Source organism: Bos javanicus, chromosome 3 (genome assembly GCF_032452875.1).
Source record: "Bos javanicus breed banteng chromosome 3, ARS-OSU_banteng_1.0, whole genome shotgun sequence".
NCBI lineage: Eukaryota > Metazoa > Chordata > Mammalia > Artiodactyla > Bovidae > Bos > Bos javanicus.
This window is the reverse complement of record NC_083870.1, coordinates 89684765-89703866: the sequence shown is the minus strand read 5'-3', so window position 1 is coordinate 89703866 and position 19102 is coordinate 89684765. Positions and strand designations below refer to the sequence as shown.

Sequence of the window (19102 nt, the reverse complement as noted above, 5' to 3'; positions counted from 1 at the left end):
TCAGGCTTACAGCAGCGTTTTAGACTGCAGGCTGCTGAGAATAGAGAACAATGTAGATGTGGTCCTATGTGCTTATGATGGTCACCCCCCATATACTTTCTGCAAAACATCCAAGTTGAGATTTATAAGATTTCTATTTGCTTCCTCAAACGTCTGTACTTTTCTGATTTCCTACAATAAGCATCTATTACCTTTACACTTTAGGAAATAAAGGGAAAAGGTATTCAGTAACAAAAACAAACATGTTCTCTTCAAATTTTGGATAAAGAAAATAGAACTCTCATAAATCTCAACTTGGATGTTTTTCAGAAAGTATACGGGAGGTGACCATCATAAGCACATCAGACCACATCTACATTGCTTGTTCTCTATTCTCAAAAGCCATCAGTGTCCAAACTGTTGAAACCCTGAAGTCTTATCCCTGTTACCCAGAAACAACCACTTCTTAGCAATTTGTCTTTATGTATTGACTTTTTTCTCTTCCTCTTCTTCCCTCTAGAATCCTATGTTTTAAAAGTTGTGAACATATGTGGGAGAGGCCCTGCTGGAGAGAATGCTAAGGCGGCTTGGAAGACCAGGTGTGTCAGAGGTACTGGAAAGGAGGAAGGGACAGCTCTGTCGGTGCATGTTAGCAGGTTGCTGCTGGCCTGGCCTATACATGAATGAGGGTATCGTTAACCTCTGTTAGGTTCGGGTCCCTTTGCAAACTGTCTTTTTCTCTGACAGAGTGTTGTCATCTCTAATGATATCTTTTGATACAAAATTAAAAAGTTAAATAGAAACTCAGTCTTTCCATTGAAATGTTTTGCTAGATTAGGGTTTCTAGGAGACAGATGACATCTGCTTGAAACATCACTGAAATTATAATGTTTGCATTAAGGGACTCTGTAGATTAATAGCATTGAAACTGAACTTCACACACTGTGATTTAAAGAATGGAAGGAATGTGGCTGATCATGAAATAGAAATAACTACTTGATGTGGATGGAATGTTTTTCCTAAAAATGTATTCCATATCAGTAGTTATTAGGTATTTGTTTAAATTAGACCAAATGGTTTATACTTTAAAAACATAGAAAAGTGTTGTTTCAAAAACCTGTTAAGTATTTCTATGTAAAAATCTTATATCCTAGCCATTCTTTTTTTTTTTAAGCTTGGATTATTTTATTAACATCTTCAGTTCAGTCGCTCAGTCATGTCCGACTCTTTGCGACCCCATGAATCGCAGCACGCTAGGCCTCCCTGTGCATCACCAACTCCCGGAGTTCACTCAAACTCACGTCCATCGAGTTGGTGATGCCATCCAGACATCTCATCCTCTGTCCCCTTCTCCTCCTGCCCCGAATCCGTCCCAGCATCAGAGTCTTTTCCAATGAGTCAACTCTTCGCATCAGGTGGCCAAAGTATTGGAGTTTCAGCTTCAGCATCAGTCCTTCCAAAGAACACCCAGGGCTGATCTCCTTCAGAATGGACTGGTTGGATCTCCTTGCAGTCCAAGGGACTCTCAAGAGTCTTCTCCAACACCACAGTTCAAAAGCATCGATTCTTCAGTGCTCAGCTTTCTTCACAGTCCAGCTCTCACATCCATACATGACCACAGGAAAAACCATAGCCTTGCCAACCTTTGTTGGCAAAGTAATGTCTCTGCTTTTGAATATGCTATCTAGGTTGGTCATAACTTTCTTTCCAAGGAGTAAGCGTCTTTTAATTTCATGGCTGCAGTCACCATCTGCAGTGATTTTGGAGCCCAAAAAAACAAAGTCTGACACTGTTTCCCCATCTATTTCCCATGGAGTGATGAGACCAGATGCCATGATCTTAGTTTTCTGAATGTTGAGCTTAAAGCGAACTTTTTCACTCTCCTCTTTCACTTTCATCAAGAGGCTTTTTAGTTCCTCTTCACTTTCTGCCATAAGGGTGGTGTCATCTGCATATCTGAGGTTATTGATATTTCTCCCGGCAATCTTGATTCCAGCTTGTGCTTCTTCCAGCCCAGCGTTGCTCATGACATACTCTGCATCTTAGTATCATCCAATTTTAACAGAATTCACTGAAACCAACATGCTTCTTTTTCATTATATGATTTTTATCCTCTTTTCTTGGCTAGTAGATTTACTAGCATAAAAGATTTCTTACTAAATTGTAGTGACTCTTGTGCTATCCCATGGACTGCAGCCCACTATGCTCCTCTCTGTACATGGGATTTCCCAGGCAAGAACACTGGAGTGGGTTGTCATTTCCTTCTCTGAGGAGTAACGATGACAGTTTTCCCCTAACAATATTTCTGGTAGCCCTGGGGTCCATTGGAAGTGGCTGCACTGCTTAGGAAATAGAGCAGATGGCCTGATGCACCTAAGGTCACCTTGGATTGGTTACGAGGCCATATCACACCCACAGGGTTATGCAGTGATGTACACATCAGCCTTTTTGCCTTGATCTTCCTTACAGATGATTTTCTGAATTTAAGAGGTAGAGATATCCTAGCCATTCTTTCAAGTCTTAATTTCCAAAACCTGTTTTTGTGTTCAGCATCTTCCAACTTCACAAAAGGCCAGGTACTAAAATAACCACACTTATACAGTATTTTGTATTAAGGGTTTTAGGACACTTATTTATTTATATTATTACATTACAGCCTGACAACAATGCTGAGAAGTGGACAAAGTGAGTGCTATTAGCGCTGCTTTACTGATGAGGAAATAAGAGACTCAGAGCTAAGCCATGGACGCAGAATACAAGGCCATGCCACGAGACAGAACGTGAATGGGACAGAGCTGTGTCAGGTGAAATCGAGTCCCACTGTCACCTCAGATCTAAGGTCATGTTTTGGTGAGGTGGCAAGAGTGATACGTAGGTTTTGGTCCTCTTTCGTATAGGATTATTGCATGAATGGTCTCTGCTCAGCACAGCCTTGCACTCCCTCTCATTGAGCTTGGGCCACACCTGTCCTTGTCTCCTACAGTGCCCACAGTGTGGGAGAGGGCTACAGTTGCCTGGCTGCCCTGCCTCTCAGAGTAGTAAATTTCATCCGGGGAGGTTAGCGGGGGTACAAGCAGAAATATATTCCCAGTCTTTGGTGTCAGCCTTAATCTCATCTCCCAAAAAAGAAATTTCATCATCACGTCTCAATTCTGTTTCTCTCTTACCTCTCCCTCTAATGGGGCTCCTGTACTGTATATACTTCTATTGTGGCTGTCTTAAATTAAGGTCTAGTGCTCTTTTGCCTTGAATATCGCAAAGATGACTAGTCTCTCCTCGTTCTTATCTGTCATCCATAATCAGTCACCCATATTGCTGTGATTTTTTTTCCCTTTTTTCTCTAGACATCTGGTGTTGTCTTCCTGCTTAAGACCGCTGGATGGTTCCTACTCTCTAGAGGAAAAAGTCCAAGTGACCTCTGTTACATTCTAGCCCTGGCTTACCCCATTTCAGCTCTTGCTACTTCCTACCAGATAGACTAGACTCCTTCTACTTTGAATTTCTTCCTAGTCACCAGGGAGAGCATCGACCTCTCTGTGTCTTGTCCAGCAAATATATTATGTTTAAAGACCCAGTTTCAGTGTCACCTATATGTTGTTATAACTGTTATTTGTAATAATCTCTCCACCTATTTTCCTCTCTAAGCCCTATGAATAATTTTGATACTTTTCATCTGGAATAAGCTTGGCCTTTCTTGGCACATGCCATTTGCAACAAGAAAAAAAAGATAAAAGAACCTAGAAGCTTAAAAAATAGTGTCACAGTATAGAGGATGAGGCCGTGGATCATGCCCTTGAAGGTCAGGGTCACCCTGCCTAACGTGCCGTGTACATCATTTGAAAAATAGAATGTTATTTACAGCTCAGCTTATTTTTACTCTCTGTAAGTAAAAATACTTATAAATAATTTTAATACATATTAAGTCATAAACAAAATATCCTGTTGTCTAAAGTAAAAAATGGTTATTTTAAACTGATACAGTGTATAATTTAAATATTTAAACATATTTAGGCAATTCTCAAAATGTTGGGTGAATTTAGGAAAAAACTACTTTTCAGCATCCTATTCCCAACGAAACCAATTTTTGGCAACATTTGTTAGATTTTTAGTTTTATGATAAAAATCAATGTAGAAATGTCCTCTTGCTTTAGGATTATACCTGAAATTGGAGTATTTGAAAGATGTTGGTTACACTATTTACTTTTCAGAATTAAATTACACCCAATTTAAATGCACATCTTCTTGAAATTATAAACACTCGTGTACTAATATTAGAAGCATTAGAAGCAAACTAACCATCTGCACAACTGACTAGGTGCCATAAGGCGTGATTTCTAACTTTGGACATGGCTCATTAAACAAGTGCTCAAATGCCAACTCACACTGTTTCACATTTTGAGCCAGCAGTGAAATACATACTGAAATAGACATCGAAAGATAACTGTTTAGTAGTAAAACCAACATCTAAATGTGGAGGATTTTTCTTTTCTAAGTTGTTAACGAAAATTTCCACAGATTCCACCGTCTCATGCTGGCAACATAAACTAATGTAAAGCAGGGCTGAGACCTTAGAACTAAAAGCTTTTGATTTCTCCTTCATACTTGAATGAGATCCTTGCTGGGTACAATAATCTGGGCTGTAGGTTATTTTCTTTCATCATTTTAAGTATGTCTTGCCATTCCCTCCTGGCTTGAAGAGTTTCTATTCAAAGATCAGCTGTTATCCTTATGGGAATTCCTTTGTGTGTTATTTGTTGTTTTTCCCTTGCTGCTTTTAATATTTGTTCTTTGTGTTTGATCTTTGTTAATTTGATTAATATGTGTCTAGGGGTGTTTCGCCTTGGGTTTATCCTGTTTGGGACTCTCTGGGTTTCTTGGACTTGGGTGATTATTCCCTTCCCCATTTTAGGGAAGTTTTCAACTATTATATCCTCAAATATTTTCTCATGGTCTTTCTTTTTGTCTTCTTCTTCTGGGACCCCTATGATTCAAATGTTACAGCGTTTAATATTGTCCTGGAGGTCTCTGAGATTGTCCTCATTTCTTTTAATTCGTTTTTCTTTTATCCTCTCTGATTCATTTATTTCTACCATTCTATCTTCTAATTCACTAATCCTATCTTCTGCCTCTGTTATTCTACTATTTGTTGCCTCCAGAGTGTTTTTAATTTCATTTATTGCATTATTCATTATATATTGACTCTTTTTTATTTCTTCTAGGTCCTTGTTAAACCTTTCTTGCATCTTCTCAATCCTTGAGACCTTAGAACTAGTTCACACTTGAGCAGACCATACCATTTGATCTTGATCTCTCTAAGGTGATCAGACTTGTTGCCTGAGGGAAAAAAGGAGAAATAAACAAACACTTTGAAATACAGGCCCATGGAAGAGTAAGAGATTTGGGGAGGATTTCTTATTCAGTTTAATATTCTTATACTCCTTTAAAATGTTTACAAATATGCTCTATAGAGAAGTCTGATAACATACTCAGGAGTGGCAGACAAAAAAATTACTCTTCCAAGTAATCTTTATAGAAGAAAGAAAGAATTAGTTCTCAGTTGTGTCTGACTGTGACCCCATGGACTGTTGTAGCCCGCCAGGCTCCTCTGCCCATGGGATTCTCTAGTAAGAATACTGGAGTGGGTTGCCATTTCCTTCTGCAGGGGATCTTCCTGACACAGGGATTGGACCTGGGTCTCCCACATTGCAGGCGGATTGTTTACCATCTGAGCCACCAGGGAAGTGCTCCTTGTAGAATAGAGCATTGCATATTTACAAACTTTTCCTGAAGTACATATATGCAATAGTCTTTCCTTGAGACTCATGTACACAGTAATGTATTAAGTATTCAGAATTTGATTTATAGTATAAAGTCAAACCACTTACTTGAAATCTAGGTGTTCAATTAGCACATATCCATCTATAGAAATAAAAATCATTATTACTAATCTGAAAGTTATAATGCTTTTGAGTTTTTTTCAAAAGCAGTGATTGAAATCTTACAGGCAATAACCTAGTAACTTACATTTGCCTTCAGAATTGCGGCATATCACTAGATTTTCTTCAGTGATATCAATGACATCTAGTTCTTCTCCAGGGGTTATTGGCAAGTCAGATATTCCATTTCTTGAATTATTGGAACACACCACTGCTGTGTTGATGACAGTAATCTCTTTGTCATACTGAAAGAAAAAATTAGTAATCAGAATATGTTTGCATAGATTTATTTTTTCATTATAACATTAATGGAAGTCATACTATGGTAACCTCAAAATAAACTCAAGAGGCCAGATATCTGTTAACTAATGTCTAAGGAAAAAGAAAATAGCAAGATATTTAGGGAAAGAAAGGTTATTTAAAGAAATAAAAGTACATTTATTTATTATCACAACCTTTACATTTGTTTGGTAAGATCATATTTTCAAAATGTTTTCATACCCATTATCGAATTGTAGTTAGAAGGAATTCTGGGAGGAGAAAAGGTGGTAACATTGGTGTAAATTAAGTATTGTGAATGGTATATTAATTGTTCTAGTAATGAAGCCAATCAGTAAACCCAGGAAAGGACAAGTTACAAAAAGAGGGAAACAGAAAACCTCTTTGTGTAGTGTAGGGCTTTAGAGTTTATAATGTTCCTATATATATTGCATTTCTAGATGGCACTCTTTCCACCCTTCCTCTCTAGTGGGCTCATATATTCTTGCATACATGTATTAATAGCTGCAGCACACATATTTTAAAGAGGTAGGAATGGTGTGTGCTTCCCTGATAGCTCAGTTGGTAAAGAATCCGCCTGCAATGCAGGAGACCCCGGTTTGATTCCTGGGTCTGGAAGATACCCTGCAGAAGGGATAGGCTACCCACTGCAGTGTTCTTGGGCTTCCCTTGTGGCTCAGCTGGTAAAGAATCAGCCTCCAACGTGGGAGACCTGGGTTCAATCCCTGAGTTGGGAAGATCCCCTGGAGAAGGGAAAGGCTACCCAATCCAGTAGTCTGGCCTGAAGAATTCCATGGACTAAGTCCATGGGGTCACAAAGAGTCAGACACGACTGAGCGACTTTCACTTTAGGAATGGTGTTTGGGAGCAGGTCCCACTATCCTTTTGTGGTTGAAGACAAACACTTGTGGAACAACTGAGGGATTCGATTTCTGGCCTTAGGAGAGTTTGTTTGTTTGTTTTTCCTGTGTTATTAACTAGCCAACCTGTCCATGTACAGGTACACCACCTTTTAATGTATTGAAATCCACTTATTGGAAAAAGTTCTAGAATATGTAGCTTATACTTGCAGATGTCTATTTCACTAAATTAGGGTAGCCACACATCTTCCTTTACTCAGGATAGTCTCTGTTTATATTTAATGTCTCTAGTTATAAATACTTAAAATGATTAAGTGTGCCTCCTTCCCCTCAGAAATGTCCTGGATTTGGATGATGAATTATGATGGGTACCAAATGCGATCTAATCCACAAGACAGGTTTTTCTTTTGCCTAACAGAGTAATAGCTTCCTAACTGATCTTACCCTTCCCAGACCACTGTTCACAATGATTTCTTAAAACGCAAATCTGATTTCTTAAAATAAAATTCTAAAAACTCTTCATTCAAACCCAGATTTCTTAGTTTGACATTTAGGGTCCTTTGCACAACATCATTCCCATCCCCCCCTCTTTCTTTTCCCTTCATTGAAGCTTCATCAAGCTATATGATAATTCTGAATGCACTGTGTACCTTCCATATTTCCATGCCACTGCGCTTGCTGTTTTCTCTGCCTGAAATGCTTTTTTTCTCTTAAGCACTATTCATGAAGGCTTTCATGACTGCCATGTATAATTTACTGTTTTAACTGCACTTTGTATGTACCCCATGATGACATTTAATCAACATATTGTCTCATAAAATAAAAACGGGAAGCAATTTTATCCATCCTTGCACCCTCAATGCCTGACACAAATGAAGCACCCAATATTTTGGTTGGGTGTGATTTGAGATGAGTAAAAATTATTGAAACTGTGTAGTTTTTTTAATGATGTATCAAGGAGACTCACCACAGGTGATTGAGAAGAATGGACTCAAGAGAATGGGAATTTCTGCTGCCTATGAGAGCGTCAGAAATACAGTGGTGAATAAAAGCACTAGATGGAACATAGGGTCCTTTCAACAAGTAATTGTTACACACTCGTTTTTCAACTAATCAAAGAACATCATGGTTTGCAGTAAGTAATTTCATATTATAGATCTAGTAACCTAAATTAGCTTGGTTCAAGCAGAACGTATTAATGATTAAGAAGAATTTGTGTTTATTCCTAAGTTGAGTCCAAAAACATTTTTATACAGTATTAGGTCTCACTACATGGACATGATACATAATATAACCCCTGTCCTCCAGGAATTCAAAGTTTAACTGATGAACATGTATTGCAATAATGCTAATGTTTTGTGATAAGCTAGAGGTTTGCTCAGGTATAAAGTATTGTAGAGGAAGAGTTGGAGAAGGTGATGGCACCCCACTCCGGCACTCTTGCCTGGAAAATCCCATGGATGGAGGAGCCTGGTAGGCTGCAGTCCATGGGGTCACTAGGAGTCGGACACGACTGAGCGACTTCACTTTCACTTTTCACTTTCATGCACTGGAGAAGGAAATGGCAACCCACTCCAGTGTTCTCGCCTGGAGAATCCCAGGGACAGGGGAGCCTGGTGGGCTGCCGTCTCTGGGGTCGCACAGAGTTGGACACAACTGGAGCAACTTAGCAGCAGCAGCAGAGGAAGAGTAATTTCTTTCATCAGCAAGTGTGAGTTCCTAGAGGAGATGCCTGAACTAGGTCATCACAGATTAACAGGTGCTAGTCAGATGGAGAAGCAGCAAGGGTACACTGGACAGTGGAACGGATCGAGTCAATGTCTAGAGGAAGGAAATAGCGGGACAAGGATGCGGTGGATATTCACTCGAGAAACAGAGCGATGCACAATGTGTTGCCAAGGCACAAAGTGCAAGGTGGAAAATGGCGAGAAATAAAACCAGAAAGACGAAGGTCATGACATGAAGAGCTTTGTATAACTCTCTCTCAATCCAGTGTCTGGTACGTGGGAGGTGTTCAATATATGTTTCTTAATAATTCTCACTGTGACAGTACATGAAATCAAAAGGGAGGAGTGTGTGAACCTTGGAATTACAGAAAATGCTCCATGGACTCAGTGACAGAGTTGTTTAATTATTCAGTGTATCCACTTTTATGTTGGGAGCTAAGGGGGAACTTGAAAAAGACAAAAATCTGTCCTTTAAAAGGGACTCAAGCCTTTAGTTCAGACTACACACACACACACACACACACTTTGGCTCAAGGAGTTAAGGAAGAGTAAATGACATTTGAACAGAGTCTTAAAGAACAACTTAGCAGTTTTTCCAGGCAGAGGAAATAGCATGTACAAAGGCATGATAATACAGAAATGTATGGGGAAAAATTAACCTATCACATGTTTAATCAAAGATCATGACAGTCCCAGAGAGACAGATGTGCACCACACTTAACAGAATTTAAAAAAATATTTTTTTACTTTCTCTGTTAATGTTTACCTTCAAAGAAGAACATACCTTGAATCTTTCTCTAAAAAGTCTTTCTTCTCTTTTCATCCTGTCCTTTTGTAAATTTTGCTTCTTGGTTTTGAAGAAACTCCTAGAAGATGGCAAGAAAGGTGCAGGTAGGGTTAAGTGTTACTATATATAAAAAACTCTTTAAGCTTCCAAAGCTATAAACTCATTCTACTCCAGGATAAATTCAGGTATAATTCTGTGTATAATTTTATACCATCTTATTGTTGCCTCTTCTTTCTCAAATCCATCTGTATACCTGCCTCCAGAGTCATCTTTCTAAAATTTAATTGATCATACCACTCTCCTTCTTAAAGCCTTCCTGTCTGTCTCTGCTGCCTCTACTGTAAGATAAAGTCAGGTCCCATTGTGTTGTACACAGGGTATTTTATAATCCGGCCCAACCCCCCTTTCCAGCTGTCCTTTTGCATATAACATTCAAAGTCTACATGGAACATCCTAGAAGGTGGGCTGTCATTTCCATGCCTTTATACCAGGAAACTGCCCTCAAACTTCTCTGAGAACTGGCCATCATCCTGATTAATAAAGGGATAAAAAAAGGGTTGCAGTAAAATTACACTAAAAAAGTAATCCTTACTTATTGGTAGAGTAAGTTATGGAAAAAAATCATTTGAAAAGGAACAAAGAATGCATAGAAATGGATACATCAATATACAGGAATAATGTTAAACTCAGTATTGCATTTTCAAATTACTCAGTTGAAGAAAACTATAATATCAGTTTGTTGTAAGAAATAAAGCACTTGAAGATTGTTTCCTAAAATGGTTTATGTATAGTCATTAAAATAGTGAGTTTCCCCAGTGGCTCAGAGGGTAAAGAATCCGCCTGCAGTGCAGGAGACATAGGGTATGTGGGTTCGATCCCTGGGTCAGGAAGATCCCCTGGAGTAGGAAATGGCAACCCACTCTAGCATTCTTGCCTGGAGAACCCCATGGACTGAGGAAAGCTTGTTTTTGGCAGGAGATGGGGAAAGTAAAAAATTTCACTGATATTTCATTTCTTGGAATTTTGTTTTGCTGTGCTATGCAAAATTAAAAGATGCTTGCTCCTTGGAAGAAAAGCAATGACAGGCCTAGACAGCGTATTAAAAAGCAGAGACATCACTTTGCAACAAAGGTCCATATAGTCAAAGCTATGGTTTTTCCAATAGTGGTGTACCGATGTGAGAGTTGGACCATAACGAAGGCCGAGCACTGATGAATCAGTGGTTTCAAAGTGTGGTGCTGGAGATGATGGTTAAGAGTCCCCTTGGACAGCAAGGGGATCAAACCAGTAAATCCTAAAGGAAATCAACCCTGAATATTCATTGGAAGGACTGATGCTGAAGCTGAAGCTCCAATACTTTGGCCACCTCATGTGAAGAGCAGACTTATTGGAAGAGACCCTGATGCTCGGAAGGACTGAGGGCAGGAGGAGAAGTGGATGACAGAGGATGAGATGGTTGGACAGCATCACTGACTCAATGGGCATGAGTTTCAGCAAACTCTGGGGAATGGTGAAGGATGGAGAGGCCTGGTGTGCTGCAGTCCATGGTGTTGCAACAAGTTGGACATGATTGAGTGACTGAACAATAAAATGCAAAAGTAGAAGTGTGATGTTTAAGGTAGAAAGATGCTTTTGTAGTCTTGAATACATATTTCCAACTTGGGAAAAGTAAATTACATCAAGTCTAAACTTAAAAACTTAGCGAAGGGCCATCCTTACCCTATGCCATCCTCTGAGTTTAAATTTGGTATAGATTGATGTCTGATTTCTTCTGGGGTGCCCCTCTAGGACTTTTCTAGACAGATTTCCCAGAGCAGACAGACCATACAGTGTTTTCAGCCCAGTGACTGTTTAGACAAGGATTTCCCCAAGACATTAGTTAAAGTGCCTCAGCTCCTGCCCTAGATCCCAGCAACTGAGAAGACTGAAGCACAGAGCAGTAAGTCACCATCAGGGATAGTAAAAAACATCACCTCCCCCCACAGCCACCTAGGAGTTTGAATCACATGAATAAAGGATAGATCTTGAGTCAATAAAACATTGTTTTATTTCTAACACTAATGTAGTGATCACTAGAATTATATTGTATCAATACGTTAGGGAAATCAGCCTTGCTATATGATACCCAGTTTCTCTACTCAAGGCATCATTCAAGTTCTAAATGGTATATTATTTAAGTTCATTCTTACAGGGAAAAGGTTCTACAGCCTAGAGGAAGACGGGAAATTTTTCATCCTTTGATAAAAAATGATGGCTAGAATTCTTTTCTTGCTCCCTATCTACCAAAAGCAGGAATGATAAATGTGTGTGACACTCACATTTTCATATTCTCTTTCTCTTTTAATCCTCTCTGTTGTACTGTAATATAGATGTTAATATTTTCATTCAGTAGATGAGGATCCAAATATCAAATTTAATAACCTGACAAGATCACACAGCCAGTAAGACGTGTAAACTGCAACAGAAAAGCTGTGGTGTGAGTGCGCTTGTGTGCTTACCTTTCCGATTCTTTAGCACCTTTTTTCTTTTTTTCTTTCAATGTCAAAAACTTCAGCTTCCAAGACTTTCCTTTAAGTTCATCACTAAGAAGAAAAATATTTTGTGCAAGTAAATTAAGACTGAACTAAAGTCTTCATGGAACCATCAATACTTTTTGGGCAATTGTGTTTTACCAAAAAATTAGAAAGTCATCTAGAAGTATGTTTTGATAATCTCTGGCAAGGCCAGAGAGTAATATCTTACGCTTTGCAAGCCATGCTATCTATCATAACAATTTGACATTGCTGTTGTTACTGTATTCACAAAAACAAGTGGTGGCCATATCTGGCTCCCAGATATGCTAACGTCTGATCTGTGGCAATCCAAAGTTGAAGCCAGAATCTGAAAAATAATAGATATACCATATTGCTTTGCTATACACCCAAAACTAACACATTGTGAATCAACTGTACTCCAATATAAAATTAAAATAAAAATTAAAAAAAAAGCAAATTTGAAGCCAGAAGCAAGAGATCAACTTGTTTATAATCATACTTTCTCTCCTTTCTGAGCCTTAGTTTCTTCACCTATAGAACATGAATGATAAAATGGACCCTCACTGTGAGACAGGAAAGGATGTGTTTAGCAGAAAAGGATGCAAAGAGTGGAGAGTGTGTTACAGAAGAAACTATTTTTGAACACCTGTGTGTCAAGTCTTACGCTTGGCACTTTACATATCTTAACTAATGTGTTTTTTACAGGAAGCATTGCAACAATCAGTGTTTCATAACGTTTTACAAAGTGGAAAATAGATGATCTTCATAACTTATCATGGTCACAGAAACAGCACTTTGAACCTAGTGGCTTTGTATCCAAGTGTGCTTGACAACGAAGTCTACAGTCTTTGATCATGCCTGCTGCTTCAAAATGTTTCTTCACTTGTTCAGTTCAGTCACTCAGTCGTGTCCGACTCTTTGGGACCCCATGGACTGTAGCACGCCAGGCCTCTCTGTCCATCACCAACTTCTGGAATTTACCCAAACTCATGTCCATTGAGTCAGTGATGCCATCCAACCATCTCATCCTCTGTCATCCCCTACTTCTCCTGCCTTCAATCTTTCCCAGCATCAGGGTCTTTTCAAATGAGTCAGCTCTTTGCATCAGGTGGCCAAAGTACTGGAGTTTCAGCTTTAACATCAGTCCTTCCAATGAATACTCATGACTGATCGCCTTCAGGATGGACTGGTTGGATCTCCTTGCTGTCCAAGGGACTCTCAAGAGTCTTCTCCAACACCACAGTTCAAAAGCATTAATTCTTCGGCGCTCACCTTTCTTTATAGTCCAACTCTCACATCCATACATGACTACTGGAAGAACCATAGCCTTGACTAAACGGACCTTTGTTGGAAAAGTACTATTTCTGCTTTTTAATATGCTTTCTAGGTTGGTCATAACTTTCCTGCCAAGAAGTAAGCATATTTTAATTTCATGGCTGTAATCACCATCTGCAGTGATTTTGGAGGCCAAAACAATAAAGTCTGCCACTGTTTCCCCATCTGTATGCCACGAAGTGATAGGACTGGATGACATGATCTTAGTTTTCTGAACGTTGATCTTTAAGCCAACATTCTCACGTTCCTCTTTCACCTTCATCAGGAGGTTCTTTAGTTCTTCTTCACTTTCTGCTATAAGGGTGGTGTCATCTGCATCTGTGAGGTTATTGATATTTCTCCCAGCAATCTTGATCCCAGCTTGTGCTTCATCCAGCCCAGCATTTCTCATAATGTGCTCTGCATATAAGTTAAATAAGTAGGGTGACAATATATAGCCTTGACATACTCCTTTTCCTATTTGGAACCAGTCTGTTGTTCCATGTCGAGTTCTCACTGTTGCTTCCTGACCTGCATACAGATTTCTCAAGAGGCAGGTCAGGGGGTCTGGTATTCCCATCTCCTTCAGAATTTTCCACAGTTTATTGTGATCCACACAGTCATAGTCTTTGGTGTAGTCAATAAAGCAGAAACAGATGTTTTTCTGAAACTTGCTTTTTCAATGATCCTGCAGATGTTGGCAATTTATATGTTCATCATTGATGTGAGCAAAACTAACCCTTCCTCTGTCAACCATTTGTATGTATGTGGTGTCTGCACATCAGAACACAGTAATTCTTCACTGGGTAAATTAGAACTACAAGGATACTATATCAGAGGAATTTTAAAAGTTCTTAGTGACACTGTGTCACCATTCCCTTCAGATTATGGTCCAGGTGTCTAACAGAATATCAAGGATGCAGCATCTAACCAGCATTAAAGATGCAGCCTAGGAATATGAAATTAACAGATATAGACTACTATACATAAAACAGATAAGCAACAAGGATATACTGTATAGCATAGGAAATTATATTCCGTATAATACCCTGCAATGGGACATAATCAGAAAAAAATAAACTGGATCACTGTGCTATACACTTGAAACTAACACAATATTGTAGTCAACTAGAGTTCAATAAAATAGAAAGACGCATCTTAGCCAAGGCTTTCAAGAACTTGCTTAGGGATCTTGTATAAAAGGTTTTCCAGGACTTGCCTAGGGATCTCCCATCACTCTTTGCTCAACGTTCATTGCCTTTGGAGTCTATAACAAGGAGCTCAGCAATTACTTTTCTACCTGTCTAATGTTCACTCATTTATCTCTCCATTTTAGGTTCACAAAAGATGGGATCCAGACAAGAATTCCAGATGTATCTACTACAAACTTATCACAATGCTAGGCAAAGAGGAAGTGTTCAGTGAGAATTCATGCATGGACTTGTTAGGAAGGAGCTATAGCTATGTGAGAGAAGGCAATGGCACCCCACTCCAGTACTCTTGCCTGGAAAATCCCATGGATGGAGGAGCCTGGTAGGCTGCAGTCCATGGGGTCGCTAAGAGTCAGACATGACTAGGCAACTTAACTTTCACTTTTCACTTCCATGCATTGGAGAAGGAAATGGCAACCCACTCCAGTGTTCTTGCCTGGAGAATCCCAGGGACGGGGGAGCCTGGTGGGCTGCCGTCTACGGGGTCGCACAGAGTTGGACACGGCTGAAGCGACTTAGCAGCAGCAGCAGCAGCCAGTGTTCTTGCCTGGAGAACCCCAGGGACGGCGGAGCCTGGTGGGCTGCCGTCTATGGGGTCGCACAGTCGGACATGACTGAAGCGACTTAGCAGCAGCAGCAGCATAGCTATGTAGGCAGGGAATAGGCAAAGCAAATGCCTACTGAACAGCTTATTTTCTTTACTGATTATAAAGCACTGTATCCTGAGTATTTAAAAAAATGGAAGCAGAACTGTAAGAGAGACAAATTAAACATAATCTGACCTCTCAAAGGTCCAAATTTCCTTCTAAACATTTTCTAAGCACTTTTAGAAGCTGAATTGTGATCAAAACTGTATATATAATTTTGCATTCTGCTATTTTTCAATTATAGTGAAAGCATTTACCCATGTCACTGGAAACTATTTTACATACACTTAAGTGGTCATGTTGCCTAATATTCCTAGTGAATTTGGGTTCTATTAAACATTTCTTTTTATATACAGCCCTGAGATAGACATTTTATATATAATTTTAATGTTTCCTTTATTTTTTACTAGAGCTAATTGCTTGTAGCAGAATTACAGAAAGGGTTTGGGCATTGTAGATACATAGTACCATATTGTTCTTTTGGAAAAGTCATAACACTTTTTACCGCTGCTAGCCATGTGACCATTATGGTCAACTCTTTGCCTCTCTGCAACTTGTTTTAGCTTTTATAGGGATCTAGTTAGAGAGCTTAATGAATTTGACAGGACAAGGATAGCTTTTTTGTCATATCATAGGTTAAGAAACTAAGATTCAGAGAAGATGACATGCCATAGGCCCCACTAGTACCAGATTGCAGAAGCTGTTCCAGTGTCCTTTTTAAGATCCCCCCTTCTTCCTTTCCTTGGTGACTCTTTAGGAGAAATTCTAATGAACAAAAGGAGATGAAAAGCAGAGGTCTGGATTATCTAGCAACAATTTAATCCAGAGTTGTTTAGGCATCTCTTCAACCTAACACCTACCAGGACATGACATCCAAACTATCCATGCTTACAAGAACTCGGGTATCACCTTCCGTCTCCCTTCTCATCCCAAATTGTGCTCTTTTCCATTAGTGTTCCATCTGCTACAAATGTCTTTAATAATTGATTCATTGAGGCCATACTACAGAAGATATGCTCCATCACATGAAATAGAAATTGGTCAGGTTTTTGATAGGCTTAAGTGACTTGGTAAGTATCATTTAATCATAAAATATCTTCATTTTTATCACCATCTCAGAACACATTTTGATCACTTTTTCATCTGAGCAACTTTAATAATATTCTAATAAATATTTTGCATCCAACCTTCCCTCCACAGCTTTCTGCAGAAGGGTCTAGGTCGAGTTACTCTTCCTAAAGTGTCCTCTTGCCCATAGTTCTGGACTCCCTTATTCAGCAGAGAAAGTGTCAGTCACTCAGTCGTGTCTGACTCCTTGTGAACCCATGGACTCCAACCCACCAGACTCCTCTGTCCATGGAATTCTCTAGGCAAGAATACTGGGGTGGGTTGCCATGCCCTCCTTCAGGGGATCTTCCCAATCCAGGGATTAAACCAGTGTCTCTTGCAGCAGGAGGATTCTTTACCCACTGAGCCACGTGGGAAGCCCTATTTGGCAGTTGGGCAAAAGAATTTTCTATAAATAGGGCTCTCCCAATACAGAACTACTAGGTCCTGGATAAAAGTTGTTTGTGTTTGTTTGTTTTTAACAAATTGCTATGCTTTGCCCTTGTAGTAAGTCCTGCATACTATATTCTAATAACCCCCAGCAAACAAATTGAAACTAGACAGGGCCGTAAGCAATATGCAAGCGCAGAAGACAAGTCTGTCCTGAGGAAAGTGCTGTCAGCACCATGATATTTCAGAAGATTAAACTTTACGTCAAGGGCAAGGTAGGAGTTAAGACAGGTCATTATATTAGATTTTTTTAAAAGCCAATTCAGCTATATGTATACAAGACACAGTGAACAAGAATATGGAAATCAGAAAAAAGATTAAAAATGTATACTAGGGAAATACTAACTAAAAGAAAGATCAAGATAAAGATCATGAAAGATCAAGATAAAGTATCACTAGGAAATTAGCTTAGTGCTTCAGTGAAGAGAATGGATTGGGAGCCCAGTTGCCAGGGTTTGAATCCTTATTGGCTACATGAGCTTGGGCAAATAACCTAACCTCTGTGTCTCTGCCTCTTTTTTTTTTTTTTTGGTAAGGATGGACTTCTGTTTTTTGTTGAAAGTCTTGAGGACTACAAATTATATGCTAAAAACAGATCACTATGTAGAAATGTAATGACTACATTTTGCTTGTGTATAAAAGCTTTACCAAAGTCATTCCTTTAATAATTTCACCCCATTCACAATGGTATCAGTTATAAAATGCTCTTCATAAGGTTATTATACCTCTATTTCAAACCATATTACGTGTTATTCCCTCAATATAAACTTTTAAACACCAAATTCTTGGCTCATAAGAACGGCACCTGTGAAAGGGCGATTCCCACTCGGTCTGTGGAGGCGTTATTCCAAGTTTGTTTCTTTCACCAATCAAAAAAGCTTTCAAAATGTTCACTTTTAATATGAAGTCTTTCCACCAAAAAGTGTGGCCACATTTTGTTTTCTTACAACTCCAATTTTATATTCCAGCGCTCTCCTCCATCTCCTGCCAAGTTAACATTTCCTGCTCATGACACCAGTTTCCTGATCATGCACCGCATGGTCCAGTGAAGCCTCCCAAACACACGTCTTCCATGTACACAGCTGCCCTCCTCTCTCCCACAGCAAATCATCCTCACTTCCCTCTCTCAATCCCCAGTCTCCAACTGACAAAATGTTTCCTATCCTTGCTTGCTTCAGCTTGGCACAGGCTTTCTGGATCCCCTAAAAATGGAAATGTCTGCCTATTTTGACCATAAAACATTTTGCAAATTTTTTGAAAGCAGGTCTTTCTTCATTAACCAATTTAACAAACTATCTTTTGGTATGAGGCCACATGATACATTGGATTAGAAAGCCCACGCCCCACCTCAGGAAGTTTCCATGTAGAGGAGGAGACAGGGAAGAAATAAGACCAATACACCTGTGAAAAGAATGTTCTGATAAAAAGGGGTACATAACCCAAAATAGGTAACCCAAAAGCTCTCTGAGCTTTTGCTTCCTGGGGAAAGCAAAATTTGAATTCAGGTTTAAATAATAAAGGATAAAGTACTTAGCCTAGCAAAAAGCATGGCAAAGTGTGTTATGGGCAGAACAATTCTTTTGTTCTTAAGTTCTAACCTTGGAAAGCCTTTTCCCAGATATCTACCCTAAAATGACTATCAGCCTCCTCCCAACACACATAGCATATGCCCAGTCTCTTTCAGAATATCCAAAGCAATCAGATTCCCATGTTTAATGATCCACCATTTATCTATCTATCTCTCCAATCAGAAAGGAATAGGAATTATAACTGTGTGTTCACTGCATTATACCCAACACTTAGCACAGTGCCTGGCATATAGTACCTGCCCAGTAAGTATTTGTTGGATGAACTGAAGAGGTTGGGGCAAATATGAAAGTTTAGACATGCTGGATACTACAGTATGGATGGAACACAGGAATAATGGGTGAGTGGCAAGTATAGTTGAGGCTGAGAGTTTGCCAGGGCTGTATCAATAATGAATTTTATGTCTTCTTAAGCAGTTTGGATTTCATTCTGCCATTGCAGTAATCCAGCTGAGAAACAATAGGTGCCTGCATGTGGCTAGTAGTGAGGATGGGAAGCAGGAACACTTTGATAGATTTGAGTTATTTAGGCTTTGAGAATGTTGGTTCTGCCAGGTGGTGCTTGCCATCCTCCAGAGGAGGTTATTAACTAAGTGTTGTATTGAAATGAGTTTCAAGTCTATAGATTCAAAAGTAAGAAACAAAGCTCCAGTTAGTTTTGAAACACCTACCACTGTTAGGTCAT

General features: G+C 39.3%; 1 protein-coding gene across 2 annotated transcripts in view; it reads right to left on the bottom strand.

Moving 5' to 3' along the window:
• Positions 1-2583: 2583 nt before the first annotated feature.
• FYB2 (FYN binding protein 2) overlaps positions 2584-19102 on the bottom strand; it is a 125968-nt gene continuing 109449 nt past the window's right edge. For both annotated transcript variants that reach the window (XM_061411808.1, XM_061411809.1), the window contains exons 14-18: positions 12067-12150; positions 9566-9647; positions 6004-6160; positions 5865-5898; positions 2584-5313 (exon numbers count right to left, since the gene is read on the bottom strand). In XM_061411808.1, coding sequence (XP_061267792.1) covers positions 5301-5313; positions 5865-5898; positions 6004-6160; positions 9566-9647; positions 12067-12150 — 370 coding nt within the window. In that variant the 3' untranslated portion in view covers positions 2584-5300. The remainder of the gene's footprint in view (positions 5314-5864; positions 5899-6003; positions 6161-9565; positions 9648-12066; positions 12151-19102) is intronic.